Source organism: Prunus persica, chromosome G4, assembly GCF_000346465.2.
Source record: "Prunus persica cultivar Lovell chromosome G4, Prunus_persica_NCBIv2, whole genome shotgun sequence".
Lineage (NCBI taxonomy): Eukaryota > Viridiplantae > Streptophyta > Magnoliopsida > Rosales > Rosaceae > Prunus > Prunus persica.
In genome coordinates, this window is record NC_034012.1 from 4,224,980 (window position 1) to 4,251,137 (window position 26,158).

The window sequence follows — 26,158 nt, forward strand, 5'->3', positions numbered from 1 at the left end:
CCTCATTCATGGTCTTCGTCTTTGACTTTAATCTCTCTCCCATTCTAATTCTATGGGCTCGGCTATAAGACAAAAAATACACGAAAGCTCTGAAAAGAAAAATAAGAGAACATAAGGAAAAAAAAAATGTTATCTGGAGACTGGACTGGCATGTTAAAACTACACACCATTTTAAGACCTGTAATTCTGAGAGAAAATGTGCATACATGCATATGGTTGAATAATTTTTACTGTTATATAAATGATAGTTTAAATTATAAAGGGAAATAGAATTTCTCATAAATATTATTAAGGTGTCACGGGAGTTCAAATTTAAGAGTACTAGTCTACAAATCAAGATTGTTTTCTACTAGACTATAGACCTCGTTGGCAAATCCCTTCTTTTAACATAGTTGATAATAAATTTTAATATAATCATATTATACGTAAGTATTACGTCAAAAGTCAAACGAATGAGCGTTTATAGTTTTGACATACGGGAGCTAAACTCTATTTATTTATTTTGGTCGAATCAAAGACTAAACTCTTTAAGCCTTAAATCACGTGGGTGCAAAGTGTAGTTCATCCTTAAATTAATTTTTATTCTAATTTCTGAATAACAAAAAGGGTATTTAAAAAAATGAATAATAAAAAAAAGCTAATTATTAAAGAGCATGCATGACTCACGTGTATTGGTTCAGCTTCGTAATTCCGATCCAATTTGGGGGTGTATTAACGGAATCTGATGATCGTACGGATAACTGAGGGAATCGCGTACATAAACAGAAGGGAAAAGGACGAATCCTAACCTTTCACTGGGCAGAAAATGGGTCCAGTGGGATTATGATGAGACATGACGGAAAAACTATTGCGTTTCCTATTGGTCTCTGTCATCCGTACGGTGAACTCTACCACAGACAATACGTTACCCCACACGTTATTACATTATTACTACTACAGCTACCAGAGACGTTAGTGGCAAAATTGTAAAATCGATCTTCGCTATGAAATGGTTGTCACAGAATTGGATAAATCTATCATTGCCTTGTCTTCCTTTCCTTTTTATTTCTTTTATTTTTGGTCGACATTGTCTTCCTTTTCATCTCCAAATTTATAATTTCAGATTTCAAAGGATAAACCCATTAAATACTACTAAAGAAAGAAATAAAGTTTTTTTTCTTAATTAATTGAAATACTTAACTCGTTCTTTTTTAAATTCACGCACTCTTTATGCGAGTACATCTAAATTATAAAATATTCAATTTAAAATACATATGACTCAAAAAAGAGCGTCAAAATATTAGCCTTATGAAGGCCCTTATAAATTTATCATCATATATTGTATACATTTTATAAGATCTTTGGATCTTTCTAGTTAGAGCTTATGATTTGGCATTTAAACTCGAGACTCGATAAAAATTCAACTAACATCCGACTCGATCCAGTGTGTATGTAACATCATGGTAGATCTAATTTAGTGCGTGACCTACCTCTGTACTCTCTAGCGACGACTTATTCGATAGCAAGAGGATGAAACTCCTGCCTCTATAGAACACTATACACTTGCTTGCTTGTATGTGTTATATTTTGCCAAAAATATACATCGGATATTAACCTATATGAGTCCGGCACACCAGTTTGACCCGACCCGAAACTACTGACCCCACATCCCATGTATTAAGGATATATCAATATCATGGTATTTCACACGGCAATTAAAACCTGTAAAATGGGAATTTGTTTCCCTAGTGTTAATTTGATGACTCCATTTGTCAAAAGAAAGGTCAATACGTAAAAAGTATGATATCAATTTGAACAGAAAGTTTCACCAACAACAAAAATTGAACAGAAACTGGCCACATCATAAATCACCAAAAAACAAATGATATTAGAGAGTTAAAAATAAATACGGAACTTCGAGTACATAGATAACTGCTATTAACCATTTGAATTACAAAAGAAATGATGTTTTGCACTACATAGGATACGTTAAAACATCACCTTCAAAAAACTCCAAATTCTTTAGCATACATGTGAGCATTTGTAGCTTCATGGAAGGATAAGATGTGCCCTTTAAATCTTTCATTTTCACTTACAACTCAAGCCACCATTGTTCTAATTTTGGCAAAGAAGCCAAAGCCAAGGCCATCTATATATGCAGATTTTGGCAGCAGAGGTAGACCTTTGTGCTCAAGGAACATGGCATGTTTTCTTTCTCTTGTGAATTGAAAGGATGTTGGTTTTGTTCATGCATTCAAACTCATTGTTCCTTGTAAATTTCCAATTGCATGCATAAAACGAGATTTTATTTCTGGAAAAAAATCTGAATTATCTGAATTAAAAACCCTTCATCTCTTGAGAAATATATAATAAAAAACAATTTTAATATTTAATATTAGAAATAGGTTTTCATATACCGTCAGAAAAGTCGGCATCTCATATTTTCAATTCAATTCCCATCATTTTCAGTTTGGCATATAAACAGGTCCATTATATATCTAATCGGATTTCATCTGGGAAAAGTACAAAACTTGAGAGGGAGAGTGTACGAGCTTTGGATGCATGCACTGGGCCATGCATATCTATATATATATTCTTCCAGGAGATTAGGAGCCAGCCAAGAAGCAGCTAGCAAAAGTTTAACCCTTAACACACAACCGACACCTTAAAAAAAAAAAAAAAACAATATCAAACGTTGTTCATTTAATGCGTTACTGCAGCTTGAAATATTTGAGAGAATGTCAAAATCTATCTACATGTTCATCTTCCACCCAACATAACACAAATTTGACTATTCGCCACTACATTAGTCTCTCATGATAAGTATACATACCTAAACAACTCCACTTGCCCCCGTGTGAGAGTGAGAGCTAACTAAGAAACTATTTCAAATGAATGGTACGTACATTGGTTTTGTTTTTCAAGAGGCGAATTTGGTGCTCGTAGACTAGTTCGTTTTGCCTTGTCTTTACCTGATGTATCTTCGTGGTATTAGAGGATTCTCGCGATATCGTTCAAGACTAGTTCGTTTTGCCTTGTCTTTACCTGATGCATCTCCATGGTATTAGTGGATTCTCGCGATATCATTTAAGATACCCTGACTGAACATTCGTTTTGAAAAAAAAAAAATTAGTTTCATTATTATTTGTGATTAGAAACGGAAAAGAAGAAGAAAAAAAAAAATCACAAAAGGGTGGCATTTTGCTTAAAAGAGATGATACTGCCAAGTAGCTGTAAATGCAAAAGGTTTAGATCAAATCACACTAACATAACATATATACTCTTTCAAAATGATATGGATTTGAATTGTAGCTGAAGTGGAGAATAATACCGTCCCTGTCAAGTTGTAATCATATTCCTAATCAAATCATGTTTAGCTTTTGATATCCAATGAAGCACGCAATTTAATAAAGAAAACCAAGGTGCCCAAGTTTTTCTTTTTGTTTCATCCTCTCAAATTATGAGTGAAAAGAAAAATTAAGCAACTTTTTCCTTTGCGGAGAGAGTTTGTTCTTGAAAATTTTCTAATTTAATCCGAATATTCAAAAAGTATATGTTCCCTGTATATGTCCAATGAAGGCCAAGATGTGACAAATATAAAATATGATTTATTTATAAATAAATAAAAACTAATTCACCTTTATTTCAAAAGATTATTACATACATAAACTTTGGCAATCCTCGGATTATACTTGCATAGGTGCAAAATCATTTTTGTTATTTTGTAACACAAAGGGCTCATTTAGGAATGATCAGAATTACTTATTGGGAGAACTACCTGCCACGTGTTTCTCCATATAATTACTTATTTTGTGAGTGTTTTTTCAAGGGCTAAATGTGCTATCTGACAACTAAAAGCACTTTTGACAGTGTTTGACAGAAAAGTTTAGACGCACTTCTTGGAGAAGCACATGCTATATGCTTCTTCAAGAAGCACTTGGATTCTTTTTATTAAAATTCAAGATTTTTATAGTAAAAGTGCATTTGTTAGAAGTGCTTATGAACAGAAGTATTTCCTAGAGAAGCAGTCCAAAATGATCCCTAAGTGATTTTGGGAAAAAGCACACTCATGTGCTTCTTCATAAAATCACTTATTATACTCTTATATATATGGAGAAATGATTTTCTATAGAATTTATTATTGAGCTATTCAAAATCACTCTCAAACGAACCCAAAATCAACTATAAATGTAGAATTAATACCAACAACAACAAAAAAAAAGAAAAAAAGAAGAAGGTTTGTACAAGTATATGTCAATAATTTAGCATCAATTTATGGATTCTATTATTGCGTGGCATTTGAAAACAAGCATCTAGTTGCTATCAAGTTGAAAGCCTAAACCTACCCACCTCTAAACCATCACATCATGAGTACGAGAAATTAAAAATAAAATAAAATTTGGCCAAGAGAAGCACCACCGACTCAAGTGCCTTATATATAAACTTGAAGGTATATGTTGTATTGTAATTATAGACAAAAATACAAATTTTTATATATATATTTAAATATAAGCAATAATTTTATAAAGAAAATGAGATTTCTAACACACACTGCAAAAATATCATGAAAGTTCAAATTTATAACCACTAATATATAAGTGAACGTAATTTTCTATTGAGCTAAACTCCACATAAATACAGTATTTTTTATTGAGAGAATATTGGGGACGGTATGGGATTTCAGTGAGAGTGGGTCCCTTGCTTGAGTTAGCCGAATTATTAAGGACCTCTTGTATGGCCAGAATTCCAAAATTAATGAAGGTGTCTCGCAAGTAGATCAGACCCCGACAATTGGTAGGTCCTGAATTAATTGATGAGAAAATTTAACACATCAAAGGCATTTTCTACGATTTTATTCTGCTTGAGTTAACTGATGATAAAATTACCTTTATTTTTATTTTTTATATTTTAAAAACTTCACAAGTCAATTGATTTGAATCCATGTCTGTGTGCACGTGATCACATTAACAGTTTGATTGAAGAATTTCAAATACATTATACATGGATTCTTTTTCTAAATAATCTAATTACAGTGTATTAAATTGTCTTAATTTTGATGTTAGATTGCTTCATTATTGTAATGACTCTTTTTGGATCTAACTCATTCTGATTTGGAAGAAAAAAAATTAAAACCGTGATTAGAGTAGTGCTATATTAATCGAAATTTGTTACGGTACGAAACTATATTTAATGTAAAATTACATGGTTGTAAAAGTTGAATTGACGATTTCACTACAACTAATTGAATTGTGTTGTGATTAAATAAGAATGACATTGGTTGAATGAAAATTGAAAGGAAAATATCTATTTTTGGGGAGAAAAACTTACATGTAATACTATGACAGTCGGTATCCAAATCTATCATATATTGCCATATCAAAAAGTTGGTATCCTATTATATGTAAGTTATTCTCCTATTTGTGGTAGTTACCATAACTTAACTTGGTGAAATGTAGAACATCTAGAAAATCGGCTGAGATCTTTTTCTTTTCCTTCTCATTTCAAAGGAAAAACTCACATCATATAAAATAAGGATTATTTACTCAAATGGTCCTTAAACTTATACCCGAGTTGCATTTTGGTATCTCAACTAAATTATTTGTTCAAATAGTCTACCAACTCTTTATTGATTGACGAATTAGTCCTACTGTTACATTTTTTGTTAAATTTAGTCACGTGAGCAGCACATACTATATTTATGAGAGTAAATAAGACTTTTGACAACTAAAAAAAATACTATTAAAAATTAACACAAGATTTTCTTTATTTTTAAAATGAATTTAAAACTATAAAAAAATAAAACAACAACAAAAAGTAACCAACAAAAAGAAAAATAAAAAAAAACCCACCAAATCTCTATCTCCCAACCTCTTTCTCTTTATGTCCTTCTCTTCCTCGCTCTTCACTCTGCCTTTAGTTTCCTAAATAGAGAATTTCCAATCAACATCTCCATCAAAACCGTCGCCGGGAAAACCACCATAGCCAGTCGACCCGATGAAATCTTGAAATTGTGGGTCTACAACAGCCTCTTAGTCCTCTTTGCAGATCTTTGAGTGGGTGGGTAGTTTCGGGCGTATAACTCCATCACCATACCACCAAAAAGGCACATAATCAAGTTCACTCAATTTGTGGTTTTTTTCTTTTGATTTTTAGTTTTTAATTTATTTAGTATTTTATTTAACTGAATTACTTTATTCCTATATTTAATGGCAATATTGATATAATGTAACAGTATGATCAATTCGTCGATTAATATAGAGTTGGTGGACTTTTTGAACAAATAATTTAATTGAGGACCAAAATACAACTCGAGTATAAATTTGATGACCATTTGAGTAAATAACCCCATAAAATAAATAACACCTACTGTGGCAAAAACGTTATTTTTCATATCCACAGAGGCAAAGCATAAGTAGAAAATTAAAAATAAGACTCACAAAAAATAAATAAGAAGGGTGGTGGTGGGGTGGGTGAAAGATAGATAATGTCACATACGACTAAAATTAAATTAAATTATTTTTATTGAATTAAATTAAATTTTGAGTGAAAGAGCAGCATGCCAACAACAACAACAACAGCTTGGGGGGTTTTGAGTTGAATGATATTCTCACCTCTTCCTTTCATAATCCAAATCTATGGGCTTTCTCTCTCCTCTCACTCTCAGCAGGGGAGAGAGAGAGAGAGAGAGAGAGTGATGGTGGTGGGGAAGGGGAAGGGGAAGGGAAAGGGAAAGGGGGAAAAGCGATAGGTGTCAAGTAAAGCAACAGCTCACCTCTTAGATTTGTGGGTCCCACGCAATTTCTCTCTCTAGATTTCCTCGTTTTCCCCTTTTGACGCGACGTGATTGGAATGGGCTCCCCCTTCCCACGCGCCACTCCACTCGCGCGTGTCGACACTTGCTCATAATAATTCATCATGATTCATCATAATCTGTTATCTATCTATTTCCCTTCCCTTCCCTACCTTATTAAATTCTCCAAAATATGTAGAAATTAGGATTTTTCTTTTTCTTTTATAATATTAGTTATTAGGGGAGGAGAATCGAAGCTAAAATTTAATCTCACATTTCTTCTACACCATTCAAAATTATTAGTATCTTACACTTTTTGTGTGCATGCAATTTGGAAATGGGTCTTGGCCGAGGAGACCCATTGCTCTAAGAAAAGCTTTGAGATGAGGTAGCTCAACTTCAAGCCCAAACGTTTGTTGTGCTTCCACAAGCTACAAGAGGATTGGTGAGATAATTTTAACTTTCACGACCAAAAAAAAAAAACGATAGTTTAAACTATTATAATAAGAGAGAGAGAATTGAATTTGAGTGTAAGGAGCATGCGCATTGTCTTGCCAATTGTCATGACTAATATCAGGCTACGTATTTATTATTTGTGTCGAAATGTCATATCATTTATAAGTTCACATCAAGTGTTGGTCAATATTATTCCACTAAATCAAGTTCTATTGAGTTCGAGCCGTGATTTTTGAAATTTATAACGCTCTAATCAACATGTAGAGGCATGTACGCCTCTAATTGGGCGCGATGGAAACAAGACAAGACACAATTGAACTTGCATGCATAATCAACTAAACAGATGTAGAATGTGGAAAGTCCCTAATGACACCAAATGGACAGGCAAGACTAATGATAGATAATTAGCGTGGAGCCCATTTGTTAATCATGATTGTGGGTTGCTTAAAGACAACTAATTAACGAAAAAAAAAGGTCGAAAGGGCACTTAAATTAATGATGACGATTAACATAATTAAAAAGATTAGCCACTAATGTGACTAGTGACCCCCCTTCTCAAAATGAGCCACATCCAAAGAGCATACAATGCTAGAAAGACACAAACACAGAATCAAACATAGTTGACCAGATGTTTCTACCTCAGCTGTTATATGTGATTCTTCAAACCCAAAAAGAAAGAAAAATGGTGGTGAGAGAGAAAGGGGAGGAGGGGGGCAAGGCAAGAAAGCAAGCCAGCATTGCTTAGATTTTTTCTTGACCATGTTTTGGGTGACAGCACAACCAAAATCCCTCATTAGTAAAATTTTGTTGTGATTACTTGTGATGTTTTGCTGCCAACATCTCTAATCATTTCTGTATCATCTGCATTAGCCCGCCAATAATTAATTTGTTTAATTTCAAGTCAAACTCTCTATCATCCACAGTAATCAAAATTTGTCCCAATTAGAAAACCCCAAATGATAATGTGTCTTCTTTTAAGGGATAAATGTCTGCACAAAAGGGTGTTTGGTTTATACTCAATTGAATTATGGACCACATTGTTTTATTTTATAATGCAATTTTAAATGGGTCCACTTCATAAATCCATCAAATTTGGCCCCTAAAAAGCATGATTTGTACTAATTTATTTATTTTAAAGCTTTAATTTCGGCTTTTAATATTGGTGGCTGAACCTAAAACAGAATAATGGTCTCAAAATGATTATTATATTAAGGTATAATGACAGCTTAAGTGTGGTATGAATGCTAATGTGAAGCAGGAACAGGATAATATAAACAAAAGCACTTTTGATTTAAGATCTTGCAGGGGCATCAGATAGATAGTGTAGGCCAGGAGAGAGGGAAAAATAAATTAAGGTTTGCTATAAACACCTGGCCATCTTAATTAGCAAATACTTAATGTGCCCTGGAAGTCACTAAGCTCCAAAAAGAAAGTCTGCTGATTTTTCAAATTTTTCAAAAAGTGGGAAAATTTGCTTACATAAGAGAATCTTACTTGAGGCCAAAAAACCCAAAAAAGCTTTTGCTCTCATCATTTTGCTCTTTGTTTATTATTGCATGGGATTGTTGATGAATTTTTTTGGTTTTTCTTACCGCATTTCAAGGTATCAAAATTCTATACTGATTCTGGGATTGACCAAAAAGAGAAAAACTGATTTAAGGAAGGTCCACTTGAACGTGGGCCGTTGGATCTTCTAAAGCCCACATTTACATTTGGTCTAAGAAAGCAATTTTCGAATGTCAAACAAACATGGCCCCAATGCCAATGGTGTTTGAATCCTCGCACACCAATATCGCTTGTATTAAAATTCTTTTTTTTTTTTAAAAAAAGGGCCACAATGCCATGCACATTAATTTTGTTAAAAAATGACTAAGTCAGGTCAATAACTTTACCTTCTGTTTCATTCATGTAAATAAGTTACAGTTTTGCTGCTGGATTACATAATAATGCATACACCTACTTCATCGCCTATTTCTTTGTGAATCTCAACAAACCAAAATCTTCCAAAGAACATATTTACACTTCTTCCTCAAAGTCCATCAGAAAATCTGTCAAGTTCTCTGAATCGTCTACAGCCTCTTCCAAAGACAAGGCGTCCTTTTTGGGTTTACCCTGCAAGATTTGGAGAAAAATATATTAAAATGCATTGCTTAAAATGGATAAGAAATGGTAAGCATGTGGACGTTATAGGTGATGCAGTTTTAACTATGAACAAATACAACTTTTTTATAATGAAGATTTAGATAATCTGCGAAGTTTAGATATTAGTGTGCCATATACAGGTTTTTAATTGCAACGGATTTTTTTCTTTTCATGTCCATAAATGAGGATATATGAAACAATCGAATGTTACGAATGAAGAAATGCCGCAAAACTGAGAAATGAGAATCACCTTTGACTTGGTAAGCCCAGGAGTAGTTTTCAAAACACTCCAATTGCGTGTGATTTTCTCTCCTTGTTCATCAACCTCGGCCTCACTATCTTCTCCTTCATCCTATTATAAACAGTGCCAAGTAAGATTTCATACATAACAATTCTAAGTGGATTAGCAGTATGCTGGACAACTGCATCCAAGGCACATCATTGTCAGCGTAATAACATACAATTATGGAACTAATGTATGTGAAGCAATCCAACTTACATCTTCACCAATGTCAACAGCTTGTGCCATAGCTTCATCCATATCAGGTGCCTGCTTTCATAGAATTATAAAACAAGGAACAGCTAGATTAGATGCTTTGTTCCCAAACATTCTGTCACGATTCAAATGCACCCATCACACCACATACAGTTTTGTACATTTTATTTAGGGTTGTAACTTTGAAACCATAATATACAGCATCTCTGTAATGAATAATTTGACAGAGTTCCGTAGATAAGCTGTTCTTTTTCCTATAGGGGTTAGATACTATAGTGGTTGACACTAATCAGGACAAGCATGATTAGGACTCAGGATAGGTATATAATATGGATGCTAAACTTTTAATTCCATCCAAGAATGTGCCTAAGAGCCTCAGAATTTATTTTTTATGAATGTGTGCTTGAGCCTTTGTTTGTCTGGTACACTCCGCATTTGGAATTCTTGGACGGCCCTTTCCTGGGAGGTTGCTGTTTAGGCATTATATAGATAGACAAGATAATCCATCCAACTAATTAAATTTAACACTTTCAATTGATTACCTCAAGCTCTTCGGTCTTCTCTTTTGACAGAATTTTCTCAATCTCCTCCCTTGATATGATTTTTCCATGCTGATCAGAGAGCAGGGAAGTAAAAACTTGAGTAAAAAAATTGATACAGCAGGTGCTAGAAAAAAAAATCCAGCAAGTCAAATAATAAATAAAGAAAAAAAAAGGTGTTAAATTTAGCATGTGAGATGAAAAAATTCACGATAACTGTGAATGAGTAAACAATGAAGAACAATGACTTAACCTGACCACAAAACTCTTCATAATGTTCCAGAAAAAAAAAAGGTAGGGGGATTTGAAAAGTACTGACCTCCTTCAGAAAAGACAGCATATTTGGTGTTGGTTCATGAAAATCTGCGCCTCTGTAATCAATCACTTCATCTGGATCTTGAATATAGTTCACAGTTGGGTAAACAGGATCTCCGCCCCATACTGCAAAGGCCAAATAAATTAGTCAACAAACTAAAATGGACTTCCTGCCTTATGAGAACAACATCAACACATATTCAAGATCTGACAGTTATAGAAGGGAAAAAATGAGATTCAGATTGATGTTATTTAATCAAGATCATTAAACATGTTTAATGAAACTATTGGATGCCTGGTGAATAACAGATGACAATCTAAAGTACTGCCATGATTAACAGATGAAAGGCATAATGTTGGAATATGTTGGAATATGTTGATAAAATATTTCCCGATATTGTGAATACATAATTTGCAATAGAGCCCATAAGATGCCATGAAAGTGAATGTTCTTAATAATGACTTATGGCTTACTAGCAGCAACACAAAAGCTCAAAAGAAAGAAAGAAAGAAAGAAAGAAAGAAAGTGGCACACATGTACACATAAACATAAGTCCAGAAATATGGAAGTGTTAATCCATCTTCCCCCTCTTTTCTTGGAGGTTGGACAAGATTAATATATTGGGTCAATAAAGGGAATATGCAATCACTGTTTTGACCAACTACAACTGCACAAGAATGCATCACTTATCCAATCAAAATAAACTAAATTGAAAACCTTTTCTAAATGAACTGAACTGTTTCTGGGGTTGAAATGATTAAATAATGATGTGAAGAATGAAAGACATGAAAATAACGCACAAAATTATCAGCTTTGGAGTGAGTACTTTGCTTTATTTGATCCTCTCGCATACGCATCGCTATGGGGTCCCTGCGTATACGGATATCAGTTCCCATCATTATGCGATACTCTCGATCAGTTTGTTGAGAAAACATTTCAATTAGTTGGGTTGTTTCATTTTCACCAGTCTCTTCAAAATGTTTCTGAACAGCTTCTCGAGAAGTGTCTCTTTTCCACGCTTTTACCCATTCTGAATAGTATGCAAGTGGACCTATTCTATCAAGCTTCTCTTGTTCTGCTTGAAGCCTACAAAATCAGCAGTTAGTTGAAAATTCCACATAAAAACAAAACTCCATAGAAGTTCTTAATCAATATTTTGAGGTTGCAAGGTAATCATTACTTGCAAACAAAATAAGAAATAGAGAAGCAGGTGCAAGGAAAAAAGCCTAACCTAAATAAAACCTAAACTAAGACACAAATCATTCTAAGTTGACAATGCAAAGTCCCAAGAGAGACTTCCATAAGCAAACAAATCCAAAATCAAGAGGTTGAGCACTGGGACAATCCTTTCATCTCCTTTAATTTGTTTAAAGGGTGCTGCAGCAACGTTTCTTAATTGTTATCACTCTCCTTAGTACTTACAGAATGACAAAACCAACCATCAATTTTCACCACATCCTTGTATAAATTCTTAGTAATGTCATACATAATTCTAAACTACATATGTATGTCTTCCCATATATTATATATGTACTGAAGATTACAAAATTTATCATCAATTATACCTCTCTTCCTTGAAAAGATGTCGTCTTGCTCTGTAAAGTGAAGTTTCAGTCAATGTTGGATGTTCACCATAAAGCTTTACTTGCCCAGTCTCTGCCATTGCTTTGAGAAAAACCTGAAGAAGTTGAAAGACAATATCCAAGTCAAAGTAGGAGACCATTTTCCTTCTGACGTCCCTGTTAGTTTATGGATTGATTACATGGGCGCTCTACCAAGAAGTGGGCTTATATTGATTTAATTAATACATGTAATTTAAGTGGCATTGCTTATTTGTGAGAACCTCATGTAAACAAGACCCAAAATGTTGCAATTCCAAAAAAAGAGGAGTAGGGTGGACCGGCGAATAAATTCCGACACGGTCTTTCACTCCAAAACCAAATATGATTAGTAATTTTTGACAACAAAGCTTTTAATTTTGTAATATTTAAAAAGTCACATGGTTCAAATCACCTAGACATTAAAAAATTGGTTTATAGATCCCTTGGCTTATACATTCTGTGAGCCTTACATCACAATCCCAAAATTACATACAGCATTGTCATTTTGTCTCTATTAAATATGCACTAACCGTTTCAAGATCTGGTCGTCTCCTTTGCCATCTGGACCATTGTTCCTTGTCTGGTTTTTTCCAGTTCCACCATAGTTCATCACTCGTAAGTGGCTCCTCTAGTGGCTTCTTTGTTTCTGGATCAATAAAGGGATGAGGACGTCCAAGTTTCTTGTCTAGTTCAAATCCTGTTTCTTCTTCTTTTTCAGGTTCAGTCTGATAGACAACATATTCAGATGGGAAATCTTTAGGATCCTCTAGTGTGTCCTCTGAAGTCTCTGGTTCCAGTTCCACTGCCAGTGTACCACTTGATTCTACACTTGGTTCAGAAGATTCACCAGCAGCAACTGATGTTTTATTCTTCCTCCTCCTACTTCCAGGATTTCTACCATAAGATGGAGATCCAACTGATTTACCAGTGGGCTCAGGAGCCCTGGCAGCCCTAACTCGACTTGCAGTGCCTTCAGGCCAATAATCCTGGCCTGGAATGCTGGCACGAGCACCTGATGCAGGTTCAAGCTGCCCAGATGTTGAGTCCATATAGCTATCATAAGGTGGACGCTCAATAGAGAAATCTTTGGAGGAATCATCCTTCTTCTCACACTTTATAGAAGGAAGTAAAGGTGCCCTCTTTGGTGATATATTCGAGCCAACTCTAACTTGGAATAATCCAACTGGAAATGAACTTACAGTTGATGCCTGTGCTATTCACATAAAATTAGCACAACAGTAAACGGTTTAAAAAAAGAAAAAGAAAGGTGACGAAGAAAAATATATATTTTGGAACCTACCATTTGAAATATCTTACCAGAGCCAGACATTAGAAATTAGTTCAACACATAGAGTAATATAAAAAATACAAGCACTAAAATGACATAAATACATCGGTTCCCAGTAGCATGGCTCTGGGCGTGCAGGGAGGCAATTGATTCTGGAAGATTACAAGCCTACAAGGCAAGCTTTAATGCATAGGTTCAAACAAAATCAGCCCAAGCACAAACACTTTCCTCATGCAAAGAAAAAGTTATGCTCCCGAGTAGCATTTGCAAAACAAGTTTATAAATTCCCCAACTAAAAGTTCTGATCTCAACTTAGCCAGATGGCCAGTTTAGTCCCGGCATTGTTAGCACAATCAAACAAAACTTCAACCAAAGAAATCGCCCATGTTTAATTACTAAAGAAATCACTTCACAAGGAAATAGAGACTTGAATAAAGGACGCCTAAAACTAAAGCAACACAATTAGTAAAAAAACAGAAGAAATTCCACAGTGACCAATATGCAATGTTATGCAGAGAGAGAGAGAGAGAGAGAGAGAGAGAGAGTCATACAAACATGCATATGTGTGTGTGTGTGTGTAAGAGTGAATTTATTGGAGAGAATACAAACCTTGAAATGATTGAAACATGGGTTCCCAGTAGCATGGCTCTGTGCTAAGACTGCACCTTTCAATCCTCTATCTGCCAGAAGCACACCAAAAGCTTGGAAAAAGAAAAGAAAAGAAAACTTGTATATGAAATTATCTTCAGCATTAAATAAGATAATAAGACCAAATATACACACCTTGATACAGCCAAGTTCCTGATATAGATGCCATTTCACTTTAACCGCAGCATAAATATCACCAAAATCTGGAAAACCGAACCAAACTTTATTTAAAGAAAAAAGAAAACGATTTGGGTACCAAGTGAGCATATATTACTAACTATTTTAATTCTATTTGGGCACTCACAGAGAGTATCTAATAACAAAGAAACTGAAAGTTTTAAACTTGCACTGCAATTCAATTTGTAACCCAAAGAACTGTAATGCGGGAAAAGAATACAACTGGAGTTTGAAGGCAAAAAACGTACCGCTATATTGCAAGATTTGAAAAGGGAGTTATTGAGCTGGTTCAGCTGCTGAATTCTGCGTATAGATGAAGGTATGAATCGTTGCTGGGGATTTAAAGTTAGGAGCTTTTGGGCTCAACCCGCTGTGTAAGTAGTAGACTCGAGAGTGGAAGTGGGGTAGCTCAGGGTTTTGGAAAATTGGATAAGGGCTTTGCATTTTTTCCCCCTTAAGCGAATCTAAGGGAGTATTTACAATCGTACTTCTTATTTTTTAATTAAATTTTAATTAAAAAAACACAAAAATTATTTTAGGAGTTCTTTATAAAATTTGAACTCCAATCATACTCTCTAATTTAGGAAGTCATAAATACAATAATTTTTTTTTAATTCAATATAATTTGTTCATTTTTATTTAAAAAATTATAAAAAAATAGTTAACATTAATTAAAAATTAAAAATATATATAAAACAAAGCAACATTAAATTATAGAGAGTTATTAGGAGTTCTTTGTCTCTCCTAAGATTTAGGAGCTCCTAGAGATCTCCATATTTTAGAAGGTGGATAGAGCATATGGTTGGAGATGTATTTTTTCAATTCCTCTCTAAAATTTGTCTAAGGAGGTGATTTAGGGAGTCCATTATAAATGCTCTTAAAGGGTAATGAAATGCACACGTGTATCTTCACCGTAACATGAGACGCACAAGTGTACCTCTACACATAGTTATAAATGGCCAAAAAAATTCCAACATAAAAATTACAAGCTTGCAAACCTCAAATATAAACAGAACGCACCTCAACATACAAACTACAAACTTCAAACTCTCACAAGTAAACAAACCTTTTTTTTGTTTTGGTTGTTGTAAGATTGTAAACAAGTCTAACTGATTGAAAAAACCAAAACTTCCTTGTTAAGTCCAATTTGATCAAATTAAAAGAAGGAAAAAGAAAAAGAAAGAAAAGAAAAATATATTTTAGGTGCAGGCGCCTGATCCTTCTTTGCGGAATGGGGGGCAAAAGAAAATAAAAAAACCCAAAAGAATGGCAACGAAATCTACTTAGCATCAGTTATTCTCTCGTTGAGTAAAATATCTTCCTTTTATCTCAGAATAAATTTTCCTCCTTTTTGTACCAACATTCCCCTACTTCTCTCTCCTCAATCTAATCCCTTGTGCATTTTCACTGTACGGTCTCTTCTGGGTCGAGATCAAACTGTGTGCAGAATACCGGTGAGGCTTTGATGATATTAAGCTTTGCTGTGTTGAATTTTGTTGATGCGTTTTCTTGCATTGTGATGCTGAATTGTTGACATTGCTTGATTCTTGAACTCGATCCCTCTGAACCTATTACGGGGTTCTAGTTCTCTCAGTGTATGCTTGCGTTTCTTGCCACTATTGATTCGGTATTGAATATTGGACAGGGGTTTGTCTTGAGGATTTGGGAAAGCTTTACTTTGCGTGTTTTTCTTGGGTTTAGAGTTGGAGCTTGTATTGGGTTTCTCTTTGGTCATCGAAGAAATGGGCATCGGAACTTTTTGGTTGTTGTAGAGTATACTGTAGTTTGTGTTTTAGTTTAATAGAGATGAAGAGGCTGAAAATTGAACCTTCTGTTGCTAGGAGGTTCAAATTGCAGCATTTATTGTTTGCTTTAGCGGCATTGTACTTGATCTTCATATCCGTTAAGTTTCCCCAGTTTCTAGAGATAGCAAAGGCGATGAGTGGTGATGATGGCTATGTTGGATTGGACCTGGCCAAAGTACAGGACTCTCAAGATGGGGATTTGAGTAAACCATTATTTAGTTCCGTTTATAAGGATACATTTCACAGGAAATTGGAAGACCAGAGCCAAGATGCGCCTGTGAGGCCTAGCAAGGAACCTTTGGAAGAGAAGAAAAGTGAGTCTAAGCCTATAAGGCCACTACAGCATCGATATGGTCGGATAACTGGTGAGATTCTGAGGCAAAGGAATAGAACTAATGAACTTTCAGTGCTTGAGAGGATGGCAGATGAGGCTTGGACATTAGGATTAAATGCTTGGGAAGAAGTGGATAAACATGATGGGAAGGAGATAGGAGAGAGTTCTATAGTTGAGGGAAAACCTGAGTCATGTCCTTCATGGCTATCGATGAGTGGGGAAGAATTGGCAATGGGAGATAAGTTGATGTTCCTTCCTTGTGGACTTGCTGCAGGCTCTTCTGTTACGGTGGTGGGAACATCCCATTATGCTCATCAGGAGTATGTGCCCCAGCTGGCAAAGTTGAGGAGGGGTGATGGAATAGTTATGGTCTCGCAATTCATGGTTGAGTTGCAAGGATTGAAGTCAGTGGATGGGGAGGATCCACCGAAGATATTGCACTTGAATCCACGATTAAAGGGAGATTGGAGTCATCGGCCAGTCATTGAGCACAACACCTGCTATAGGATGCAATGGGGATCAGCTCAAAGGTGTGATGGTTTACCATCTAAGAACAATGAAGACATGCTAGGTAACAATGTTTCATTGATTTGGAAGATAAGTTCTTTCCTTGTATTTCTGCATCTCAAGCCATGGTATTTGTACATGGGCATAAAGATTCATGAGCAAACACAATTTTTTTTTTTTTAAAAACATGAGTATACCTGTGTATGAATGGAGTTAATGCTTTTTATGAGGGTATGTCCCTTAACCAGAAAAAGTTTGAATATAGCTTGAAATAGGAAAATTATATGAGGATAAAGGATGTCGAACATTTGTTTGCGTTTCAGATTGTAAAAACCATTCCCCCCTTCTTTCTATCGTGTACCTGTTCGTTATGTAGATTATATATATATATATATATATATATATATATATAAAGCATTCGACTGAGCTGTATACCATGTGGGTTGCGTATTCTTGCTGGTTCCTCCTTAACAATCCTGACCGTCCTACGGTCACGCTGTTATTTCAAAGGATGGGGAACTTCTTTTATGCTTCTCCGAATGTAGACTCCAATATCCACCTTCTTTCTATTGTCTAGCTGTTCATTATGTAGATTATATATATAGATTGTTATAAGCCATGTGGGTTGTAACATGACTTTATGTGGCAGTTGATGGATATGGGAGATGTGAAAAGTGGATGCGGAATGATATGGTAGACTCAAAGGAGTCCAAGACCAAGACTACCTCATGGTTTAAGCGATTCATAGGGCGTGAGCAGAAGCCAGAAGTTACCTGGCCATTTCCCTTTACAGAGGGTAGACTGTTTATCCTGACCATACGTGCTGGTGTGGATGGATTCCATATTAGTGTTGGGGGCAGGCATGTGACTTCATTTCCATATCGGACGGTATGTTGCATAACAGAGTAACTTACCTACATTGCTTATGTTTGCCTCTGAGATTTGCATGGTGCAAAATTGCAAATTTGGTGCACTTAGTGCTGCTAGTTCTGCCGTACAGCTCTTGTTGTTGGGAAAGAAAGCCTGTTCAATTGTTTGCATTTTAAAGTGATTTTACATATCCTCTCAGATTTTGTTGTTGGGAAAGAAAGCCTGTTCAATTGTTTGCATTTTAAAGTGATTTTACATATCCTCTCAGATTTTGTTGTTGGTTTCCTTTCCCCCTTGTCTCCACCCACTTTCTGAATTCCATTTAACATTATGTGTTTAGTTACTTTTTTTCATTGTGTGATTTAGAGAAATTGCGCGAATATGTCAAGGCCATAATTATGATTAATGATTATATGTGTTTTGAGCTGTCTGGCGTGGTTATATATTTTCAGTTTTATTCCTTGTCTGTTTGCCATGTTTTCCCTATCATTAATGCAATGTACTTTTTTCTAATTATTTTTATGCTTTAACTTTAGGGTTTTACACTTGAAGATGCAACCGGATTAGCAATTAAAGGAGATGTTGATGTACATTCTGTTTATGCTACTTCTCTTCCCGCTTCTCATCCAAGTTTCTCACCTCAAAGAGTACTGGAGATGTCAGAGAAGTGGAAAGCTCGTCCTTTACCTAAGAGTCCTGTTCGGCTATTTATTGGGGTTCTTTCTGCTACGAATCACTTTGCAGAGCGCATGGCAGTGAGAAAAACTTGGATGCAATCATCTGTAATCAAGTCCTCAGACGTAGTAGTCCGTTTCTTTGTTGCATTGGTAAGTTTCTTGTATTTAGCTTCTGAATAATTGATCTGATATAAAGAGTTGAGTAGTCAGATCCCATGATCAACTGGTGTTGGTAACCATTTATAAGGCTGGAGAACAAGTATTACAATGGTCTTTTTCTCTTTAAATGTATATTGTCCTTGAGTAGTTACATCTCATCATGCAGTGTAAATATAAGTGTGTCTCTAACTGGTTGAGCGTGCAGTTCAGTCTTTCAAGTTTTCTGTTTGTTATCTATTTTGAAGTTTTGGCTTTTGTTTGTGTTAGATGAATCTTTAACTGAAAGAGGAAAGCTGCATTACATCTGTTTTAACATGTCAGACAGGCCAGATTGATGTTTGAATTTCATTGCCTGGAAGCTGATGTAGATATGGTTTTTGAATTGTATGAGGTTCATTATGTAATATGGAATGCACTTGTTCAAATTGTTTTGATGAAATAAAAAAGTACTCTCCGTAAATGGATTCCAACTTGTAGGAATGACTGGGTTTAAGTTCAAATTCTATTCTTGGATCATTTCGCACTATCTATCATCAATAAACTGAATTGTGCCTTTAGGGTCATAACCTTTGAAATCTTTCTCGCAATAAAAACAGAAGAACTTGAATAATATAACACAAGGACTTGTAGATGATTGAGGTTGCTACGTAAAATGGGGTCTTTGGGATATGAGGTCAAAGCTTATATTGAATCAAACTGTTCCATATTCATGCTTTCCTTCAATAATTGGTACTAATTATTAAGTTCTGCAGAATCCGAGGAAGGAGGTAAATGCAGTGTTGAAGAAAGAGGCTGCTTACTTCGGTGATATTGTGATTTTGCCCTTTATGGATCGCTATGAGCTTGTCGTTCTGAAAACCATCTCTATTTGTGAGTTTGGGGTGAGTTCAGTTTATCCTCCTGTATTCCTTCATTGAGTGTACATATCTAGGTGTGTGAGTTTACATATATATTATATATATGTATTATTTATTTATTTATTTATTATACATATATATGTATATTGTTCGATCAGATGTTCATATTTGTGTCATTAGTTTGGAAAACCATTCAACTGGGCCTTTCTTCTGAGTTTGTGTTTTTTAAAGCTTCAACACCTTGATGCAGGTCCAGAATGTGACAGCTGCATACATCATGAAATGTGACGATGATACATTTGTTAGAGTGGACACTGTATTAAAGGAAATTGAAGGCATCTCTTCTAAAAAATCCCTTTATATGGGCAATCTTAACCTCTTGCATCGCCCTCTCAGAAGTGGAAAATGGGCTGTAACCTATGAGGTTTGCAAGCTGGCTTGAATCCCTACTTGTTTAAGTCATCCATTTATCTGCTTTTGTTCAATAGTTGTATTTGATGAGTTGTCTTGTGGGTTTTCGGAATGTCTTGACCTATCTGTTTAGTAGAAGCTACTTTTCTTAATCAGATATTCTGAAAATTGAATATAGTGGAATGGTGGATTGGGTTGCTAGCAAGTAAATGCACACAGGTTTTACTCCATGGTACCAGGAGAATAATATGAATGGACAAGAAAATAATTTCCCTGTATACGGCATCCTAAATTCTCTATTGTTATTGCTGTTATCTAAATTTAATTCGTCTAGTGGACTGAAAATTTTCAAAGAGGATGCATGTTAAGTTCCCTTTCTGTGTGTGGTTTTCTCATTTACTTTCTCTTTTTTCCCCTTCTATATATCTGAAGGATTATTGTCTATTGTGCAGGAGTGGCCAGAAGAAGTTTATCCTCCATATGCCAATGGCCCTGGATATATAATTTCCATTGATATTGCTAAGTTTGTCATTTCTCAGCATGGGAGTCGAAGCCTAAGGGTTAGTTACTAATTGTCGGACTTATTTCCTCTCTGAAGATGATTTCCTTCTTTTTCCATCTTTGTGTGTTGCAAACTTTGAAAGTAACATGTTGGCCAAAAGAAAAAGAAAGTAATACATACATGGTTACATTTGTAGCCACCTACCAGGTTCTGTCGAGTCTCATCGTATTGTTACTAAACATAATGAGTGTTTGGTTGCAGCTTTTCAAGATGGAGGATGTGAGCATGGGAATGTGGGTTGAGCAGTTCAACAGTTCCATGGCGACCGTCCAGTACTCCCATAACTGGAAGTTTTGTCAGTATGGATGCATGGAGAACTATTACACTGCACATTACCAATCCCCAAGGCAAATGATCTGTCTTTGGGACAAGTTGGCTCGTGGTCGAGTGCAATGCTGTAACTTCAGATGACACTGAGCATTGTGCTTCACATGAATAGATTGCAGAACTCCTCACCCTCTCTTTCTGGAAGCCACCGACTCATGCCGATTTAGTTTGGATTGAAAGTACAAACTCCTAACAATGAATTGTGAGAAATGGTTTTGTCAAAATGAATCATCCAAGACTTCCAAATGTAGATTGTGTTGTAAAATGGGGCTGCTCGACGGGTTCACCCCACTACATTGTATATTATGGTCATGATTTAACATCCAGCAATTGATAGCATCATCAATACTAACATACAGCGTTTGGCTTTGTTGTGAAGGGGTTTTTTTATTATCAAACCTTTCAGTAAAATTGCTTGATGGCTTTAAAGTTATTTATGTTAATTAAATCAACATGTGAATTTGGTTATTTATCTTCAAATTCAGGGATGTAAGAGAGCATTAATCAAAGGGATTAACTAGGTCCAGCTTCAGTTTTGGTCCGGAAATTAATGTCCACCGCGAGAGAAAGTCTTGCCCTCTCTATCAGTTACACAAAGGAATTGACCTTTCCTTCAATCTTGGCTGGAGTTATGCAAGAAGCTCAACAGTTTTTATAAATGGTGCCCAAGATCCAAGTTAAGCAAAGCTAGCTACAACAAGAACCCAAAAACACAAACATGGAAAACACGAGAAGTCTTGAAAATATTGTCTCAGCTAGAGGTTTGATAAATTTCATTCCCATCCAAATGACCCTAAAAGCTGCAATTGAGCTAAATGTCTTCAGCATCATAGCCAAGTCAGGGCCAGCATCTCATCTCACAGCAAAAGAAATTGCCTCACAAATTCCAACTTCAAATCCAAATGCAGCTGGGAATTTGGAGAGAATTCTGAGACTGCTGGCTGCCCATTCCCTCCTATCCACAACCCTAAACCCATGCCCAAATGATGAGACATTGCAAGAAAGGGCTTATGGCCTCACAAATGAGACACTCTGCTTGGTTCCAGATGAAAATGGAGTTTCATTGGCCCCATTTATAATTTTGAACTCTGAACTTGAGATTGTGAAGAGCTTGTACATGCTCAAGCACACAGTGCTTGAACCAGACTTCTTGCCCTTCTGCAAGGCCCATGGAATTACCATTTATGAGTACATGTCCAAGAAACCCGAGATGAGCCAATTGTTTAACAAGTCTATGGCTGAAACTTCTAACCTAAATTTTAGTGAGGTGTTAAAGGTTTACAAAGGGTTTGAGGAGGTGAAGGAGTTGATGGATGTAGGGGGTGGCATTGGAACTTCCATGTCAGAAGTAGTTTCCATGTATCCCCACATCCATGGAATTAACTTTGATTTGCCCAATGTTGTTGCCCAAGCTCCTACGTACCAAGGTTAGTAACTTAGTATCATCAAAATTAGAAGACAAATTAAAAGTCAAAATAAGCAGAGGATTCGAATCCAATTTTGGTCAAATCTCATATACACTTTTTTTCTTCTTTTCTTATGAATTTGACCCATTGTTTGGTTATATTAATCTTAACCAACATGTAAACTTATTACATGCAGGTGTGAATCATGTTGGTGGAAATATGTTTGAGACGATACCAAATGCACAATCTATTATGTTGAAGGTTAGTTTGTTTATTTCTTAATTCTTAAATGCTAGCATCAGTCGTGTGTGAGCGCGTGATTGAATATCGGTCATTAATCTATGCACGAGTCATGACCCCACAAACAAACGTAGCTAACTAAATCTACATGGCTTGCAGTGGGTGCTCCATAACTGGGGAGATGATCAATGCAAGAAAGTATTGAGAAATTGTTGGGAGGCATTGCCAAAAAGTGGGAAGGTGATAGTTGTGGAATTTGCAATACCTGAAGAACTGGAGAAGACAAAAGCGGTGTTGAACATAGTAACCTTGGACATCACAATGATGGCATGTCCTGGCGGTAAGGAACGAACAACAACTGAGTTTGCTAACTTAGCAAAACATGTAGGTTTTGTCGAAACTAAATTTTTTCCAATCTCATATGGGATTTATGTTTTGGAGTTTCTCAAGATAGAAGAAGCATGAGATTAGTAGCATAACATTATGATCCTACATATTTTTCTTATTTCCTTTAATTTGCAAAGAGACCCATAGATTTTTTTTTTCTCCCTTGTTCACAACGTAGAAATGTAAGAGTTCATACTAAGAGGAAAGTATTTTCTTTTCCAATGCTTAATATCAAGTGTTTTTTTTGTTTGTTAAAAGTCTATATCATTATCATATGCTAATGTTTTCCATTTTTCAATTGGTCGAATCAAAATTTTGCTAATTCAGAGATATAAAAAAAACGTTACTAGGGATTAATTTTCTAGAATAGATAGTAGGATTATTATTTACTATAATATCACCACACATGGCTCAAAATTTCACTCTCATCATCTTCACCATAATACTCTAGTCATCGTAATCGTCGTGATCATATTAATTCGATACGAATTGTAAGTACCATTTGAAGATTTCACTGGTTGGACCTAAATCCTTGTCTTGGTTGCGAGTGTACCACACACACTATTACATCTATGTATTTAGTTTAACTTTTTGTGATTTGGCCACTTTCCTGGTGTGTCATTTGAGCATTACTGAAAGAAAGATATGAAGCAATCATCCATACAACCACTGTTCATTGATTTTTGTCGGAATAATAATGGGAAAGCTATATTCTGATAGGAAGCACTACTCATTGTTCTTATTGAATCTTTACCATACAATAAATCAACCAAATAGTGAATATCAAAGGACTTCAGGTTTATCAAAAAGCTTACTCTATCAAGCATCTTTTCTGGACAGAAAAATGAATATTACTATTTTGTTATCCCTAATTACAATCAGAATAACGATAACATACTGTGATTGACCGAATATATCAAAATATTAATATCTCCATTTCACACAAGTATTTTTTCATCCAACTCTAAACAAGCCCTAAACATATCGTCCATTAAATGTCAAATTTTTGAAACGCGTTCTTTTTTTTATTTATTCAGAAACGATTTTTTTTTTTTTTTTTTTTTTTTGGGGCCACACAAGCGCAATCCTTTTTTCTCCTTTATCAGGATCTGGAAGAATTGGGTACCCATTTGTGAAATTTATCCACAGCTTCTTTTGGTATCGATAAGATTAAATGGGCACAGGTGGCAGTGCCATGTGGATCGCACCGATTCAGTCCAGTCCTTCTCACGCAACTGCCATTCCCAACCTCCAGGCTGCCTCCACGTGTACTGGCCCACGAGTCTTCCCCTGTACCACGTGCCACCCAATCACAAGCTCTCCAATAGGACAAGCCTATACGCGAAAACAACAGTGACTCGCGGCAGCGGCCCACGAGTCTTCCCGTGTACCACGTGCCACCCAATCACAAGCTCTCCAATTGGACAATCCTATACGCGAAAACAACACTGACTCGCAGCAGCGGCCCACGAGTCTTCCCGTGTACCACGTGCCACCCAATCACAAGCTCTCCAATTGGACAATCCTATACGCGAAAACAACACTGACTCGCAGCAGCGGCCCCTACTAAAAATAAAGAGCTAACTCTTATCCGAAAGTTCAGACCAAAAAAAAAAAAAAAAAAAAACTCTTATCCGAAAGTGGGTCCCGATTTGGACCAACGGTCGAAAAAGCACGTACACTGATATCTGTCGGCAGCACACGATGCTGCCACGTTTCCGATGCATCAGTGTTTTGGCCTTTTAAGCTGGCAAAGTGGCTAGGCATCTCCACTCGCCCGAGTTGGTGAAGTTAGTCTTACTCGATTTATAAGCTCCCGATGCGACGTCGTACGACAGACTTTGGGCGGACGTGTCGTTTCCGGGTGGAGAGCGTGTGAAAAATCTGATCAGCCCATTTGTGCAGGGAACGGACCCAACTACCCATAAGCCGTAACTTCCGCAACAAGACAGAATTAACCTTTCGGGGCCCAAATGTGAACCGCAGCTTTCAAGGACCCAAATAGTACAAATCTGTCAAATAGTATTTATATTTCTCTTTTCAGTAATGTTTTGAATCCACGGACAACAACTGAGTTAGTTTTGACTTGCAGATTAATAATTACATATTTGAATTTTTATGGCATATTAATAGTATATGTGGGAAAAATTTATTTTTTATTATAATTTAAACTATCGTTTATACTAAAAAAAAATTATAAATCTATTCGTGTTATAAATAAGATCAATCACATATCAATAATGTCGTCCTACATGACAATTTGACAATGCATTTTCATAAGAAAAAGGAGGGTAAGAGATGTTTAAGGTAGATTAGAGCACAAACAATTGTGTGTGTGTGTTTTTTTTTTTTTGAGACAGAGCATTATACTTGTCTTAAATAATTTTGTGCAAGTCTTTGGAAATTCCATGCTTTTCTTGCCTTGCTTCTCTTCTTACATATTATATTCTTTTATTCAGATAATTATGAGCTAAGAGTTCCATAGCAGAATGCTCTAAATTTGGTTTTAACCATAACTCCAAGCTGCTGACCAAATCCCTCTAAAAACCAAAACATGCATGGCTAAAAGCTGTTTTACTTAATTTAATCGCATAAATGTATGGTAGCAGTGATAAGGCCACAATATATTTTTATTTTCTTTAGTGTGAGTGTCTTAAAATAGCAAACTTTATCAAAAGAAATCACCAAGTATAATTCTTAATGGCCCCGAAAGGTTAAGGTTAATTATAATGCTGTACAGAATCACATAAGATTGTTTCTTAAGTCAAAAGCACTTGATAGAAGCCACTCACCAAACGCCATCGCATCTGTAATCTCTTTCACGTAAAGCTATGAAATCAAAAGTTGCCCTAAAGCTTAAAATGACGATTCAAGGTATGCCAAGTTGTAAGTTGACACACAGTTTTGTAACTCTAAAATTCTTGTTTATTTGCTTCCTTCAATGGACGCTTTAATCTCCCCAACGTTACAAAACGTCCATATAAATAAACGCATAACTGTAAACCTTATTATATTTGAAGGGATCACATGGGAAATTTTTTATTTTTACACATTTATGTTTTCTGCAAGCAAACTTTTCATCTTTGGGAATAACGGTAAACATTATTTTATACCTTAAAAAAAACATTAAAATTGACATTTTTCGACATTCATATTGGGGATTGAGCCACAACAGATTATAAAT

At 35.6% G+C, this 26,158-nt stretch overlaps 3 protein-coding genes across 4 annotated transcripts; 2 read left to right on the forward strand and 1 right to left on the reverse strand.

Moving 5' to 3' along the window:
* Nucleotides 9,075-14,885, reverse strand: LOC18779552 (protein PLASTID TRANSCRIPTIONALLY ACTIVE 12). 2 transcript variants are annotated; one of them, XM_020562550.1, is made up of 11 exons: nt 14,681-14,875; nt 14,391-14,458; nt 14,217-14,308; nt 12,850-13,527; nt 12,284-12,396; nt 11,545-11,804; nt 10,722-10,843; nt 10,406-10,474; nt 9,867-9,917; nt 9,618-9,719; nt 9,075-9,337 (listed from the first exon to the last, which is right to left on the reverse strand). In XM_020562550.1, the coding sequence occupies exons 2-11, from the start codon at nt 14,422-14,424 to the stop codon at nt 9,242-9,244; spliced, it is 1,617 nt and encodes a 538-aa protein (XP_020418139.1). In that variant the 5' UTR covers nt 14,425-14,458; nt 14,681-14,875; the 3' UTR covers nt 9,075-9,241. The 2 variants fall into 2 exon arrangements, with proteins under 2 accessions (XP_020418139.1, XP_007211548.1); XM_007211486.2 differs by having other exon boundaries at nt 9,103-9,337; nt 14,217-14,287; nt 14,681-14,885.
* LOC18778347 (hydroxyproline O-galactosyltransferase GALT2) lies at nt 15,493-21,319 on the forward strand. The gene is made up of 7 exons (XM_007213546.2): nt 15,493-17,142; nt 17,728-17,966; nt 18,485-18,775; nt 19,537-19,665; nt 19,892-20,065; nt 20,505-20,612; nt 20,816-21,319. The coding sequence occupies exons 1-7, from the start codon at nt 16,239-16,241 to the stop codon at nt 21,023-21,025; spliced, it is 2,055 nt and encodes a 684-aa protein (XP_007213608.1). The 5' UTR covers nt 15,493-16,238; the 3' UTR covers nt 21,026-21,319.
* On the forward strand, nt 21,660-23,052 carry LOC18780355 ((S)-scoulerine 9-O-methyltransferase). Its single transcript, XM_007212415.2, has 3 exons — nt 21,660-22,368; nt 22,544-22,608; nt 22,747-23,052. The coding sequence occupies exons 1-3, from the start codon at nt 21,660-21,662 to the stop codon at nt 23,050-23,052; spliced, it is 1,080 nt and encodes a 359-aa protein (XP_007212477.2).